The sequence below is a fragment of the Orbicella faveolata genome, unplaced genomic scaffold, assembly GCF_042242905.1.
Source record: "Orbicella faveolata isolate gen_17 unplaced genomic scaffold, um_ofav_v1 contig_46, whole genome shotgun sequence".
Classification (NCBI taxonomy): domain Eukaryota; kingdom Metazoa; phylum Cnidaria; class Anthozoa; order Scleractinia; family Merulinidae; genus Orbicella; species Orbicella faveolata.
In genome coordinates, this window is record NW_028301576.1 from 22561706 (window position 1) to 22578807 (window position 17102).

General features: G+C 39.0%; 2 protein-coding genes and 1 pseudogene across 11 annotated transcripts in view; 2 read left to right on the top strand and 1 right to left on the bottom strand.

The window, feature by feature from the left end:
* The first annotated feature begins 420 nt into the window (after positions 1-420).
* LOC149098917 (uncharacterized) overlaps positions 421-17102 on the top strand; it is a 154033-nt gene continuing 137351 nt past the window's right edge. The window contains exons 1-5 of one of the 10 annotated variants that reach the window (XR_016203559.1): positions 421-635; positions 3015-3155; positions 3547-3835; positions 4162-4315; positions 6498-6689. Coding sequence is in view for 9 of the 10 variants with exons in the window: in XM_089277217.1 (XP_089133343.1) it covers positions 6593-6689 (97 nt within the window). In the remaining variant the exon portion in view is untranslated. The other 9 variants (XM_089277217.1, XM_089277220.1, XM_089277222.1 and 6 more) reach the window with 9 other exon arrangements.
* LOC149098918 (uncharacterized) lies at positions 7475-10583 on the bottom strand (annotated as a pseudogene).
* On the top strand, positions 10258-13875 carry LOC149098919 (uncharacterized). Its single transcript, XM_089277212.1, has one exon. The coding sequence runs from the start codon at positions 12633-12635 to the stop codon at positions 13764-13766; it is 1134 nt and encodes a 377-aa protein (XP_089133338.1). The 5' UTR covers positions 10258-12632; the 3' UTR covers positions 13767-13875.

Sequence of the window (17102 nt, forward strand, 5' to 3'; positions counted from 1 at the left end):
GCAGCTGGGGTCACGTGACCAGATTTTTCCTATAAAATTTTTATATTATGGGTTATAACTTAAAGAATGTCAGAAATGGAAAGAGCGCATCGAAAATAACAAATGGCCAAGTTTGAGGGCCCTGGAATTAAAGAGTACGTTTTCACGACAGTTTGAATTTTCGGAAAATTTAGAGGATTTGTATGGAAAATGTTGCTGGAGAGCAACAGTTTGCTCTCCAACATCTTATTCTTTTAAAAATTCGGACCGTCATAAAATCTTCCTCTATAACGATGGGAGCCTCAAACTTGGCCATTTTCATATTTTCGATGCGTTCTTTCCATTCATGGCATTCTTTAAGTTGTAGCCCATAATTTTCTGACAAATAGGTCACGTGATGGCTGCAAAGGGCCTATTCGCGCGTCGCGTCGAGATGCCGTGCAGCCGAGCAAGAAAAGTCACATGATTAAAATCAGGTGACGAGCTAGAGAACTCTGTGTTTAGAGTAATTGCAAAACCGAAAACACAGTGGAAAAAAGTGGTTGATTCGTTGATTTATCGAAAAGATTAGATCAGTTCGGTTCAGTCTTCACAACTTTTGCTGCAAGTTCCTGCCTGGAAGATTGACACTGGCCGAAGTGAATTGCCAACTTGAGGTAAGTGACGTTTGTTGTGGCGTTTGCTATGGAAGTTATGAAGTTGCCTCGGCGAGGTGAGGTTATTTTCAATAGGAATCCTTTTTAAAGTCTTCCTTATTTGAAGCCATGCTGTGGGGCATTTTACAAATTACACAGGTTTAATTTCGCTCATAACAATAACACGTGAGTGGCTTTGTGGAGGTTGTTGTAAGTTGCATATTGTAAACAAATCAAGTTTTGTCTCGAGTTTCGTCGTCACGTTAAAAAAAAAAAAAAAAAAAAACCTGTATTTGTAAACACTGCCGGGAGAGTTTTGAAGTTTTCTCTGTGTTAGTTGGCACAACCGCTTCCTAGACTACAAAAATTTCTTAAACCAAGATAGGTCAACAAACCATTTTAAGCCGAAGCGAACAGGATTTGCTAAATTTACTTTTGACGTTCCTATGTGAATATTTACATCTTGTGATTACAAAGTATTTCCTTGTTTTGTTAGTTCAATTTATTCGGTTTGGCAAATGCTTGGGGGGAATTTCCAGGTTAATTTGGTTGAAGACTGGTAAAGCTACCGCCGATAAAATGACTGCAAAGGTAAATTAAGCCGTCGGCAAAAATACACACTGTGATATTCAAATCTATGCTTCAGCGTGAATAATTGTTAAACTTTAACACTGCAAGCTTAAGCGAATTTTTTTCATCTTTTCTTTCATTCGGTCAACCTTCATTGAGAAGAGATTTGCTGTTTGATACTCAGATGTAATGATATGCATATTGTGTTTATAATGTAGATTTCCTCGTTTTATTTTGTTGTTGTCCAGTTAGTTCGGTTTGGTGAAATGCTTGTAGTCGAAATGTCGAGTAGACGATTATGCATGTAAACCCTGCCGGCAAATAAAGCTCTACTTCGATTTTGATTTGCTATTTCATTTTATTAATGCCACTGCTTTTGGTTGGGGGTACATGGTCCCTATTTTCCTAATGAAATGTTATTCCCTAGTGTGGTATTTACACTTATGGAAATATTCCATAAAAGTGAGATAGTACTAATTTAAAAAAAAAATGCCTAGAGCTTTACTCGGTAATGAACATTGAAAATGGCATTTACATACTTAGAAAAAATTTAGGTCGTAGAAGTCCTTGCCCTGACCATTTCTCGGTAATAAAAATAACTTTTACATATATATACATTCAAAATTTAGTTGGTGAGAGTGCATTCCTCGCTCCACTCTCTCTCTGCTCTCTTCTTCACACTAATTTTTTGATTGACTAACTTATTAACCAAATGTCACTGACTGTTTTCTTTGTTGTGCTTTACTTTTTTGCTCATCAAAGAAAGTTTCAGTTTCTTCCTGGCTGTTTCCTTTGTCCTGTCCAGTACCAATTTGTTTCGTATAACTTTGTGAATTCTCTATTCTCATAAAATTTTATCTCGTCAGGGTAATAGAATGCACTCTCAGAGTGATCAATCATCGTTTTCAGTCGCTACAATTTTCAGGAAAAAAGCAGTGATTTCCTTAATTTCCTTTTGCTTTGTTTTAGGACCTTTTAGTGGGCCGGTAATTGGCCCATGGGCATTATGGGAGAATAATTTTCATGTAAAGAATTAGATTCATTTTAGTGTTAAGTATTTTTAAATTATTATAAATTGGGCATTTTATTTTTATTTTTGTCACACGTGATGTTTTATGATTTTACCAACATATACATGTACCATGTAAACGGAAATAATGCACTAGACAATCAGAGTGTGCATAAATGTGAATAAATGTTTGAAAGAAAATTCGCCCTGAGTAAGATTTGAACCCACGTCCCCCCGCAATACTAGTCGGGTGTGATATCCACTACACCATCAGGACAACCATGCTTGCAACACAGCAATCGAAGATGTGATTTTATGTGGTATGGAACGTGGTCTCCCAGGAAATTTTCCTTAATTTTTCTCCCGGGAAATTTTCCTTGTGGATCCTCCATTGTCATCCTCTAAGTTGACTTCGGTCGTGTATCATGAATTTGATCCTTAGTTGGATTTCAAACTGAGTTATAGGTTACCTTGTTACCTTCAAGGAAAATTTCCCGGGAGACCACGTTCCATACCACGTAAAATCACATCTTCAATTGCCGTGTTGCCAGCATGGTTGTCCTGATGGTGTAGTGGATATCACACCCGACTAGTATTGTCGGGGGACGTGGGTTCAAATCCCACTCAGGGCGAATTTTCTTTCAAACATTTATTCACTTTAAAATATGATTATTTGGGGTGTACAGGGTCAGGGGTTCTCTCAGTACAGCTGTACTGTAAATTAATTTTAATAGTCATTTGTTGGTGTGCGACGATATACACCAATATTCAACCAAATAATGTACAGTGTAAATCAATTAACCAAATTATGCTGTTTTCAGTTGACCAGCGCTGCTACGTGTACATTGTAATGTGATGTTGAAGCGCACAAATTTACAAACATGCCTGTTGTCAACTTGTCAGATGTATGAACTGGCCAGCCAGTCTAGATTACAAAACTTTCTGAAAGTTGGCCTTACCAGGTAAGATATTTCTTGAAGCATATTTTGTAAATAATGATTTCTCAGACATTGTTTTCTTCAAGAAAAGATTCATACCCCACATGGAGGTTTTTTTCTTTAAGAGCTCCCTCCTCCTGTTACTTTGGAATTTCTAATAACTGGCCATGAATGGGTGTTGGGTGTGAATATCTTCTGGAACTGCACACTCAGGTTAAGTCAGCAAGAACATCAGTATTTATCCTGACAAACTCTGATTTTCAGTTATATGTACAACCAAACAGCCTGGATGGCCCTTTGATTGGGACTGTACACATTGTTGTACTGCAATGTTCCAGCTTCTTGTTTAAAGCAAATTGCACGTGCGCTCAAAAGCAAGTTCATAACAGTTATATATGTTTGCTTTGCATCTCAGGGCAGAGCCTGCCACTGAGAAAGTTTTGAGACCATCCGCCTAGCATTTGATTCACTACTGTAGACACTCAGTAAACAACTAGCAATGAAGTACACTGTATATCAATGAAAGGAATGTCAGCTGTTGGTTATAAATTATAATTGATATGTCTTTGTATGTTCATTGGTGTTCAAGTAGTAGCTATATACGGTATGATTACATCCCTGTTCCTGTCAGTCAATATACGAACAGTGTACACATGGGCAGCCTGGATTAAAACATCAAAGATTTTCAAAGCAACCATGGCCAGGTGAGATATTTCTGAAGAAATATAAATTCAAGGTCCTTATGATTGCTTATAGGGATTGATTTTTATTGTAAACAATATCTAGTTACTGAGTGTATTTTTCTTGTGTACTAATTGTTGTAGAACACAGAGACCACTGTCATGACAGAGATATTAATGTGTGAAAAGTTCCATAAAAAAATGCACTGGGAGCAAATTAAATCATCATAGATGCAGCTTCTGAGAGATCCCCAATATTAATGAAACATACATTGTACATACATGTAAAAGAGTGCAATAATTTATTACTTAACATTGTAATGCTTTGTTTGGTTTCTCTATATTCACAGACAACTTGATGCCATAATAATTTCTACACTCAAAGTTCATTGAACAAACTGACTTGGAAGTTGAGTTCTGCAACCCATACTGTGTGTAGTAATATCATACAGCTGTAGCTGCGACATTGTGACAGATAAACTGTATTGCATTATTAGGAAACACGTATGATACATGTATTAACTAATTATTTAAAGTGTCTGTTAAATTAATCAGTTTTTCTTAGAGATAATTTACTCATCATGTCATGGTTTATTTAAATAATTACTTTTTTGGCTTAAAAATGATATTTATTGTGCTTGGTTTCTGTTGCTCTCAAATCAATTTTGTGATAACCTGCATTGGGCATGGCATAAATTAATATTTTGCCAACATGAAATGGAGAACTGGGTCTTAAGCAAAGTTGCAGGACTAGTATTTTTGTAGAAAGAAAGATTTGAGAAATTTGTGACATTCTACCGAGAGCCTTGCCATTCGCAACGTCCAGTAAGGTTGATTTGTTCCCTGGTGTTGTACAAATAGTGTTCTCTAATTTAGAAATCATTTTAATCTGTTGTTTAAATGATTGCCTTATAACCCCATATCCAGCCTTGCTGCATGCAGGATATTGATGTATTGTTGATCCACTTTGCTGTAAATTATCCTTAATTGATGTGTCAATCAAAACATATCTTTGATATGCTGGCTTTTTCTGACAAATGTACCGATGCCTCATAATCTTTGAATGCGTTTGGTTGTGTAGTGCAGACAAAATACATGTACATAATATAATTTACTTATAGCTTACTTACAATTCTTGGTATAATTTAATCAGAGCAAAATTAATTAATGGACCGCAATAACAGCTCCTGTAGTCCACAATCTCAGTCGCGAAAAAGAACAAATCACATTGGAATTGAATAATAAAATTATTATCAGAAGCCTATGCAAGTATTCATGATCAGAAACAAAATATCATATTTATCGTTCATGCCAGAATGATTTTGCTTATACTTTTACTTTGAGAGATGGGGCAAACCCTTTCAGCAGGAGGAGACTCCATACAAAAATGAAGATAGCTAACTATCTTTGGAGATCAAGTTAGAAAACAAAACTTTTTAACTTTTTACATGTGTATACTACTTTGGTATTTTTGTGAGATTTCATTTGGTAGAAATTTGGGGACTGAGTAGACTGTATATTGTAACCACTGCATTTCAGTCATAACCCACAACCAAAAAATGTGTAAACTTCTTTTGTGCGGGAGTCCCAATTGTTAACTAAGAAAGAATATAATGATTAATAACAATGTCTTGTCTTTCTAAATAAGAAAGAAAAGGAAATGCCACCAAGGAGCACAGAAGACAGTTCTGTTATGTGATCAACATTTTTGGTGGCTCCCCTGAAATGCTTGAAATCATGGCTCTATTTTCATCATCACACCATCTTACACCTTAATCTGCTGATGTAATCCTAGTTCGGGCTGAAAAATCGCTCGCAGTTTACTTCACATACATGTACATGTTGGATTATTTTCATCAGGAACAACATTCCAAAAAAATAACTGACGAGCTCCACTTTTAGGCTTGGCTAAATCTGTATATTAGGTATGTAGTCCAAAGGGGGGAGAGGGAGGGGAGTTGATACACCATCTCACTTGTGAGAAAGGTGAGAGCAGTTATTTTCAGCTCAAGCATAAATTCATTATTGCATTTTTAGAGATATGGATGGATGTCTTTCTTTTAAATGTGTTTGTTTCATGCCAGAATGTACTTTCCTCTTGAACTTCAGGACTTGAACAACATTTTGATTAGCAGTGTTACAAAACTCTACCCATATCACTTGCCCATATTCACTGTGTGGTTTAGGCATGAATTGAAAAGTGGATGTTTTGCATCCATGCTTCTTCATAGAAGCTACAGCAGGTTTTCCTTTAATTTCAATAGTGAGAATCCATTAAATCCATCTGACTTTAAACTTGGTTCTCAACAATGTTTTTATGAATTTTGAAGCATTCAATAATACTTTCTTGTCAAGTGCTGGTTTACTTTTCTTTTTGCTCTGGGAACCATTACTGGGATGGAAAACAAGTCCATCACAAATAACCTGTAAAATACTTATCACATCTCACTCAAAGTGTGTTTCATTTTTTTTTTTTCGGCTAAGCATATTGCCAGTTTTCTTTTTCTTTACTTGCTTGTTTGCTTATTTTTCTTGTTCTTTTTTTATTGACTAATTAAGTGCTTTTTTCTCCTTAGCCTCCTATATGTCAAAATTAATATCCTTTACTCAACCCGATTAGCTTTTTAGTGATTACTGAGTATATTAACCTAATTTAGTCTCAAAAAATAATATTATTTTTCCACAGCCTTGATGATACATGTATCTTAAGCATCCTCTACAGAAAAGTTAAACAACAGGAATGAATCGATGTAAGAGTTAACAGACAAGATCTTTTGTGGGATGGCATCATCATCAAGTTTGGAGGGTGTGTTGAAAGTACAGTTCTTTGGAGAGTCTGGGATAGACACTGGAGGACTGCAGAGGGAGTTTTTATCTGGTAATTTAGACAGTGATATTAATTTCAGTAATCTGTTTTTGCCAAAATAATTATTAGAATGCAGGGAAACCTCAGGAGTTTTTTTCACTGTGTGGGTGGCTGTAACTCAGTCATTTAATGGAGATAAATATACAGTATGTCCCTTTGTTGAGCTTTAATTGAGCTGGACAGAATAATTTATTTTCCTCCATAAATATCAAGAACATACATAGAGGTAAGATGTGTCTTCCCGTACGAAAATTTATAGCCTGACATGGCGAGAATCGGGCTTGAATCTGGCCATAATGTCATTTTTGCGGCGTGAGTTGAACGAGACAAAGCGAGACACCAGATTTGTCCCGCTACAGTAGTCGACCGAGACATTTGACTCGCTATGTTCTGAGCGATAATATGGCCAGAATTTAGCGTGATCGAGCGAGTCTGATTTCACTTTGTTTACGATGATTAACGTGACATTCGTCTGGCAGTATTATGACCGGGAATGGAACGATACATCGACCTGGTGGTTTAAAATTATTTACGTCAGTCCCTGTGTTTCGAGACCATGACTTTTGTCATGCTCGCATATCGGCGATAATATGGCTAGCTCTGAGCGTGTCCCAAACACGACAATAAAATCAGTTCTGTTTGCAGAGCTGCCGTTCGTGAAGATAATTGAATCGTAAAATTAACTTACGTGAAATAGAATAATCATTTTGGAGGAGAATCTCGCAGAGCCCAAATAAAATTATTTTCGTCATTATATTAACCTAATTGAATCCAGTTGTTTTTGTTTTTTTGTTACGTTAGATTTCAATATTACATTACGCATATATTTGTGCGACTGGAGGACGTTCGTGGAAAAGATAAACATGATCTCTTTATCACATACAGACATACAATAAGCATAGTTTATTTCTGTTTCTGTATTTACAATGCCAGCACACCGCAGTTATATCAAGTGCTGCGATGATATTCGAAAAAGCAACGGTGAAATAAAACATTTCAATGTTGAACCTAAATTAAACGTAAACGTAGCACGGACGTGAAAGAATTTGAGAAATTTTATCTTACGACTCGTTCATTTACCGTGCAGATGTAATAACACAAAGGCGGTATACGATGTGCAATTTTACAAACAAGAAAGAACGTGTTGGAAATATCTGCGATTGCCAGAGACATTAAAACCAGCGCACAGTACTGCGACGGTTGGGAAACAACAAACAGCATAAGAAGGCATTGAGAAGTAATATATATGCGATGAGACCCCATTAAGTAGGCGATCTCATTGGTTGTTGATGTATTACTGTCATCACGGCCGCTACGAAGAAAACAACTTGGGCTTTTAGATCAAGACGAATTCACGCCTGGCTAACCTTTCCTGAAAGTACTTTCGACAAATACTTTTCCATTTTAGTTTTTAATCACGCTCCTTCTTATTAGGAAATTCGCACACGTAGGCCATGGAGTCCTCTTGTCTTCTTCCGCTGCTACGTTCAACGAAATGTATAAACAGTTTGTGTAAATGTCTTGGACATTAAGCACAACTATCTCCTCGAGAGAAAAATGTGTGACTCGAGTGATATGTACCTTTGGATTGTAGTTGTTGCACGAAATTGGGTGAGCTATGGCAAGAAAAGTGGGCTCTTTTACAGAACTCGGCTCATATTTGATGAAGAACTTCACCATTGCAAACACCCACGTGTCGTTCGCGCGATACTTAACAACCGCGCAATTTCTTTTGCGCAGACGCTTATACTTATACGCCAGGCCGCAAATTATGGACGACGAAGTCGTTATTTCTAGTCTATTGAATGCCCAAAATCGTTCTATGGGGCAGGAAAACCCAAGATATTTCTCCACGGCATTCATTTCCGCAATTCCTAAACACACCTGATATGTTGCACTTAAGACATACATATTTGAAAGGATTTCAGTCCTAAATTTGGATTTTCTAGCGCGGTTCAAGTCTTCATAAAGTAGATCAATTTTAGATCCTTTAGAGATACACTTCTCACGAAGTTCGGGTAGTTTCTGGGTTATAGATACGGCAGAGATTATTTGGCTGTCAATGAACTGCGTTCCGTGGATAAGCTTTAAGAGAAATCCATTTTTGTCTTCAAATGCAAAACAGCTGTGTGTGTAAAGTGGTCTAAGGTCTCTCACATCGTCTACTAAATGCAGTAATTGGTGAACGTTTAAGGTGTAGAAACGTGGTTGATATAAGTTTGAAAAGGACTTGCAAAAGCCATCAAGGAGTCTGTCAGCTTCTTGCAAATCTGCTTCAGAAATTGATTCTTGTAAGAGAATAAAAATGGCGTTGACGAACAATGTGTAGTGGGAGAAATAAGTGTCAGGTAAAAGGCCGTATAACGTAGGGAGCCCGTAAAACAGAAGAAATGAACGTAACTCGCTAGCTTTCCAATACTTTAAGTGTTCGGAAACAGACCGTGGAAGTCGCTTTACTTCAAAGGTTGGTGAAATCTGATTTAGCCTCTCATCGACGTTCTCCACTTTGGAGAATATACTAAAGTGTTCCTTTGAAAAGGCAGGACTAAACCACAAAGTCAGAAGTAATTTCTGGACACCAAGAAGAACTCCATGCATGTAGTCAATGCCCATGCCTCGCACTAAGTCAAAGTGCTGTAGTAAAGAAAGCCACGATGGCCCTTTTACTCCGTTCACAACATACCGATTTAAACCCTGTTGTTGGCGCCTGGCGGCTTCAAATCCATTGTCTTTTACGTTTTCTGAAGTTCTCATTGGCCCTTTAGGATTATCTTCTTGATAGGAAAATGTTCTGGAGTGACCACGAACACCCGTCTTCACAGTTTGGCCTGGTTGCAAGCATTTCCAGCAGCCATTTTCACCGTTATATTGCATACCATTGCACAGCAAGCAACGAGCTGAAAGATCACAAGTGCAGGCAAGCAAAATTCCTCTGCAAAGGAAGTTTCCTCTCTCCGGTGAGTTAACGTAAACACCCTTTTCAAGTGCTGCAAAAGAGTGCGAGTGTGGTTTGAGGAAAGTCCACATAGCTGGCTTTTTTTCTCCAAACCAGAGACCCGCAAAATTCATGTTCTCATATGCCATGCGTTTGCTGTAATTGAGCTCATTGATAACAAGATACAATGGCCATATGGAAACTTTAGAGGACTTGAATACGGGAACACCATCAGTATTCATGAGAAATGAAACATTATCAGGGCACGATAGGAATCCCCCCTTTCCGGACAATTGCTTGTAAAGTGCGCCATCATAAATTTCCTCCACGTTTTCGGGATGCTTCTTCATTCGGTGAAAACGATATTGAATGTCACTGTAGAAACCATTTCGAGAAAAAAATTCTGAAAGTTGATGAACCACTGATATTTCAATAAAGTAAGCTTTGGCATGTTGAGATGAAAGTCCTTTCATGCATGCAGTATTTGGACAGGTAGCTGCTTTCTTATCAACATACGATAAACAGTAAGCACAATAGTGGTGCAAAATTACTGGGCCATCCAGTTTGTTGAAAAACGTTTTAAACTTTCGAAGTGTATCTGGCAAAATGTTTCCTGATGGAAGTAAAAGTGAAATAAACTGTAATAGGTGAGTAATTGCCTCCCCTGTTAGGTCATATTTGATAGCATATAGGGTGAGAAGGACCATAACTGCACCTATGGTCACCCTAGCCCCGGGGTACAACTTTTCCTGTTCACTAGACGGTTTGATATTCGGTGCTGGTGAATCTTTCCCCGAATCCAAGCTCGTCGCTTCATGTGATAAGGTATCGATTGCTTGTGACAGTGTCATGTGTTCAACAACTTCTTCAAACTGGCTGTCTTCCTCCTCATTTGATCCCCAATCCCGTAATTCACGCTCACTACTTTCTGCGATAAGTGTTTCAAACACGTCATTCCACATAGAATCCAGCTCCAGTTCATCGTTGTCAATAAAATCGATTGGGTAATGCGGTTGGGAAGGTTCGTGACGGAAATCTTCTGATTGGAACTTTGAGTTGTCTCCGTGGTGTCCGATGGTCTCAGATCCTTTTAACGGAATGGTGGACTGAGCAGTGTATCCTGTGCTGAAAGCGGCCTCTTGTTGCACGCCTAATTCCTCGGAGGCCAATTCACAGGGCTGGATGGTGCGTGGCAAACTTGGTAAGGAAAGGGGAATGGTAACATCTGTGAATAAAGATTCGTCCTCAGTCGTCCTTTGGCGCTTTGAACATTTTTCGTTTCTAGTAACGTTTGACATGTTCTGTTCGTTGCTACAAAGCGTTGCTCACACAGACCAATCTCGACTTACTGTACTGACTGAGAACAACTACGGAGCAATGATTTCGGTGTAACAGTATCATACACTTGATGAGATATTTGTAGTTCGAAGTGATGACCCAGGGTCAAGCTTTTGGCTTCTTTGAGGCATGTCACCACCACATATCAATATGTTTCTTCAGCCAATGGTATAGTCCATAATAGCTGTGATTTGGCGTGCCTATCAACTTCTGAAGTAATGAGAGGCCCTGATTGGCTGCCGTTTTGAAAGCTCATTTCATTCGGTTTTGCGAACTGTTCGAGTAGGAGTTTTGGCACAAATTGTGACCGTTTGGGTTGTTTAGCCTCCCTTTTCCTATTTTTGGAGCTTTTACACTGTCTGAGGTAATGGCCGAGATTTTTTATGCCTGTACATATTTTGCTTGCGACAAGACAGTCAGTGTTGTACCGAAGTCTAAGTGCATACTACAGGGTGAGTTCAAGGAGCAGGAGAAAGTAGGAGTGAAATGGCGTGTTCAGGGAAAGCAGCAAGTGTTTATTGGGACTATCCTCCATGTGTGCCCAAAATGTAAGTAAAAATATTAAGTAGAAATGCAAATCGCAAGTATATTTGAAGCCGCTTAACTATTGCTGCTTTTGTCCGACTCTTAATTTTTCCCAAATTAATATTATAAACCGTTGCTGATGGCGCGCATTTCGGCTGATACCTGCACAGCTCCAGAATAGTTGCATACGCCTGCACTCTATTAATACTTCTTTTCAGACATTCGTGTTAATTCTTACAAAGGCCAAAGTATCTTTGCCCCATTTCTTGCTTTTATGCAATTTAGTGCCACAAATATATGTCGTTGTACTTGGATTTCCATTCACGAATAAGCGCGGGAAACCCCGTGTCGACATCTTTAAGATGCCATTGTCAAGTCAAAGTTCGTGTTCAGTGTTAAACAAACAATCTAAACACGAATTAAAACGTCTTGAAAATGTCACTCCGTCGTGTGGTTTTTTTAAAAAAAAAAAACAATTTTTGTATTGGAATGTTCAGTTTCTTCAAGTTTGCATGTTTATTGCGTTTGGCTGAAAAGAAAAGGCACGTGACCATTTGAATTTGGCTGAGAGGCACTAGGATCTAAATACTTTTTCGGTGAAATTGTTGATTATTAAAAGGAATGCCTTTCAGATATTTAGAAACTGGTACTAGGTCCGCACTAGATCAAATAATTACTTATTACTAGGAACCTTTTTCATGATATTGTGAGCAGGTCTGATTTTTTTCTTTCTTTTTCATTACCGGCGCGCAAACTTGGCTGTCACGAATGTAGTGCCATGGAGGGAAATAGATTTGTTTCTATGTTCTGCATTGTGTTAACTGTGAAAAAAAGTTTTGCATGAAGTATATTTAGTAGACTACACTTGTATATCTTTGGCTATAGCTGAGAAACATCTTCTGGACAGCTATGCAGCACACTTGCACCTGTTCATCAGATCAGCCATAAGTCAAGGCCGTGACTATACCACCGCAGACTTGATTCAACAGTGGCGCAAAGAGAAGACGCCTAGTGATGATGACTTTGACAACGAATCAAGCTCTCCTCCCAGGAAAAAGAGGTTCGTTTCCAAGGCGAAAGAAAGCAATGCAAACGACTCACTGAGAAGAAGTAATAAAGACAAGACACAGCAAAAGAAGAGCATTGCTGCATCCTCTATGTTGGCTTCGCAGGAAATCATTACAGTTACACAATACAACGATGTTTTCCCCGTAATACGTGCTCCACGGAACGATCACCCGCAGCAACAGCAACAGTTCGAGCAGCAGCGACAACAACAGCAAACGCAGCAACAGCAACAGCAAACGCAGCAACAGCAACAGCAACAGCAACAGCAACAGCAACAGCAACAGCAACAGCAACAGCAACAGCAACAACTTCAGCAGCAGCGTCAGCAACAGCAAACGCAGCAGCAGCAACAGCAACAACTTCAGCAGCAGCGACAACAACAGCCACAACTTCAGCAACAGCGACAACAGCAAATGCAGTCGCGGCAACAGCAGCAACAGCAACAACTTCAGCAGCAGCGACAGCAACGGCAAATGCAGCAGCGGCAGCAACAGCAACAACTTCAGCAGCAGCGACAACAGCAACCCCAACAGCTTCAGCAGCAGCAAATGAAGCAGCAACAAACGCAGCAACTGCATAGTCAGCAACAACACACACCGGAACAGCAACACCGCCACCAGCGCATGCCGCAACAGCAATGTCTTCAGAGGCAGCAACAAAAACTGCCAGAACAGCAGAATCAGCAGCGACGGAAACAAAAACAACTGCCACAACTGCAACCCAAGCAAGTATATCAACAGCAGCCTCAGCAACGCCAACCTGAGCCGCAGCCGAATTGTACTCAAGAACGAATTGTTCTACAGCACCGTACCCCACCAGAGGTAAACAATCAACTAACAAATCTGTTACCACTAACAAGTCTTGATCAACTCATGGAAGAGCAACAACAGAGGCAACAAGTGTATGGGAATCCAGTGAGTGTGGTGAATCTAGACGAGGCTAATGATTTGGGAACCACCAGATCGGCTTTTAAGTCAGCCATGATAACTCTGGCAGAGTATGAAGAAGACTTCCACGACGATCCTGAAGATGGGCCTTCTCTTGACGACTCCGGTATTACTGAAGATATCACTGGAATCGACGTAGAAAGTGAAAATTGCGAAGTTGATCCACATATCGAATTAGCTGCCTTGAAAAAGAAAATTACAGAAATGGAAAAAGAGAACGAGGAGCTAAAGGTTCAGCTGAAGGCTTTCCAATATGCTGGTATGTTTTTCTACTAAAAATATGTAGGTTAAGCAGTAAAGCCTGCCCTTAGCCTCTTACCCCTAACCCACACACCAGAAAGAAGAAACCCACACACGTAATCTGCATAGCACCAAAGTATAAAAATTTAATCCGATAATCCGATAAGATAATCCGATTACGTATGTATGAAAGACAAATGACTTTCCGAAGCTACTTACCCTTAAAGTTAAGGCCATTTCTCTCAAATGCTTCGAAAATCGTGAATAAAAGACCTTCCAATTGTAATTGAGGCATCTTTCTGTTAACTTTTAGTACCATCTACTGAAGTCCTCGGCTACTTTAAAAAGCTTGTTGGGCTTTTTGAAGGGGAAGACATTCAGGCCCTGCCAGAAGTCGCTCCCTGTACTCAGTCCTATGTTATAAAGGCCAATTTTAATCCATCCGAGGTAAGAGTTTGTCATTGTTAACAACCGGTAGCAAATCTGTGTATTTTTTCTGAGTAAGGTGCCGTCTGAAAGCACGCTGTTGACATCAGTTACAGTTTCGCTTGATTTGATAGCCAACGGTGAATGTGAGTTTACAGATTGTCCGCAGAAGCTTTAAACTACAGTTACGTGGTTGCATATCAACTAAAAGTATTTAAAAAAAGTCAAAGGAGAATAAAAGCTATAACCTATCCGTCAGTTGTTATAATATCAATGTTTCCTTTATTCTCTGCACGTTTTATGCGGAAATTGGATGGTTCATTCTGTGACAAAAACAGCAATTATAAGGAACGTTTCAGCTTGTTCAGTTATGAATTTTATTGATTTCCCTAAGCTATCTCCAAGTACATTTTGCCAGTGTTAAGCAAGTAATGGGACTGATTACGATTCTGTCTCCCTAGTTTATGACAACATCAAAAGATTGAATGAGGGGATTCGGGTGACTTATGAAGGAGATCTACTGGGGGTGCCAAATGAAATGCTTTTCTCTGAATTTTTTTTTCTTATTAATTTGCGTTAGGGAGAAGTGCGCTTGCTCAAGGGATACGATGTCTTCGTCCCGGGCAGCAAATTAAGAATCCTCGTCAACGAGGCCAGATTGAAAGGCCCCCTTCACTTGCTACAAAAACTGATTCCGTTAGTTTTTTCAAGTGAAGAACTTGCCCAGTCATGTGGCCAAGGCATCGGTTCTTCCTCTACTATCAAGCTCCAGGAAGAAGGGGACATCAAGAAACCACTGGATAATGCAAAAGTCCAAGTCTTAAAAGGTAGGACCTCTAATCTGTGATTGTTTTGTTTCAGATGACGTGCCTTAAACTTGGAAAGTGAGAAGTAGACCAATGTATTTTTTGGAAGGAGAGGTTTGCAATGTTTTAGCTTCAACTAAGAAAAGTTAATACAATCGAACCACTGAATCCTCCCGCTCAACTACTGGTAAGGAAACAGACCTAGAAAGTTCGTAATATCTTGGGGTTTTTTTGTCCATTATAGGAAAACAGCTCAATAAAGAATTAATTTGTTTAGGTAGAACAACGAAGATTCGCCTGCATTCAGTACGTAGAGAATCACGTGACTTTACTACAGACGTACGTGCGTCTTCAAGTGAGACTCTTCTCAAGTTTTCAACAGCTCGTTTTAATATCTCTTCGATTTCAATTTGTTTTTCAGAGTACTTGTTGTCATTTTGTATGGCCAATGGCAAAGAAAGCCCAGCGCCTAAACAAGTCAATGAAGTCTTCACTCAACAGATCAGCTACTCAAGACGCAAGATGAAGAGGGCAAGAGGGAAACTCGAAAACCTAAATATTGAAGTTAACGCAATACAGGACCTTCAGTAAAGGTGCAAGTTTTTCGATGACTCTTTGAATAAGTGTCGCGTCAACTTTGAATAAGTAAGAAGTTGTACAGTTAAGAATCTTTTAAGGATTATTTGTAGAAATAGCACGCGTCTGCGAGTGATTAGTTAGTTGACCATGTGTTACGAGGTTGCAGAACACGTAAATTTTGGCTCGAATCGCTGACGGAGTACATAGCTTGATTTAGCACCTTTTGTGATACGGTCCTTTGTTGGGTTGTTTAGCCGGTCGACCAAAACTGGAGCTACGATGTTATTTTGCTACGCTCTACAAGAAAGTGAACAATGTAACACGCTTGACTTGATGTTCGAGAGATATAACACATATATAAACCGTTCTGTTTCTTGTAGCTAGGTTCTTTCTAATGCTTTGTCTCTGAACATGAGACACTTCAAAAGCAATTGCTTCTGTCCGTTGTTAAAGTTCAAAAGTATTCTTGGAGGGTAGTTTTGTAGTTTTTAGGGGGTACGCAAATCTCAAATTATCTTACGTGCGTGACATACTTCAACTGTGTTTACAGTAGGGTGGACCGCGCGCGAAGTCTGGCTATCCGGATTTCATTTCTAAATTCATTAACCGAGAAAATGTTCAGTGGAGAGTTTATGCGAACAATCGACGAAGGAGAGAACACTGAATGGAATATCGAATGAGACCAAAGACAAGAAGGCACCCGGAAACCGTATGTAAATACAAAATACTTAATTATATGCATATTTAATGAAATTTAGTTTTCCCACACACAAACCATTACATGCCATATTGTACTACGCCGGTTTGCGTTCTTTCAATATTAATTAAGTAGCCAATGCTTTACAAGTATTCCTTTCGTTTAAATTCATGTACCTGTATAAAGAAGACCACTACGGTTTTCGTTTGACATGTTTTAAGATTGAATAAATATGATATTTGTGACTGCGAAGGCTGTACGTGACACTGGATCATTTTTGCATCGTGTGGAATGTGGCATTTTAAATTGAGTTATGTCGATGTTTATTCTATATTTATATTTTATTCGATATTTAGCATTCATGCGGCTGTTCTTATTATTTTGCTGATGTTATTTGGCCATCCTAATGTCACGGCGATACAAATGTCTCGCTCTAATCTCGTTATATTGTCTTTTGTTTTCCAATCGTTTGCCCGTGGATTTATTGTCAGGAGTTATTTTATCGTTTATTGACGTGATTTTTTTATGGCTTGAAAATGGCCTGATTATCGCTAAGTCTGGCGATCCAAATGTCACGGCGATACACGTCTCGCTCAATTCTCGCTTGTTTTGTCTCGCTCGTGTCAGCTAAATTATCGCCATGACTTGTCACGTTCGAGTCTCGCTGGTTAGCATCTTTTTTTATGGCCTGAATCTGGCCCGTGTCTCGCCGAGGATTTTCGTACGGGTTGTAACTAAGTCTGTTTGATTAGCATACATTTGAAGACTTTTTCTTTAAATATTATTTTCTACAGCCTTTGTTGCAGCTGTCCAGACCAACTTATTTGAGAGCACAGAACACAGCGGTCTGTCACCTGAACCCCA

Coding starts and splice junctions, on each gene's coding strand:
- LOC149098919 (XM_089277212.1), top strand. CDS start 12,633: ATGTTGGCTTCGCAGGAAATCATTACAGTTACACAATACAACGATGTT.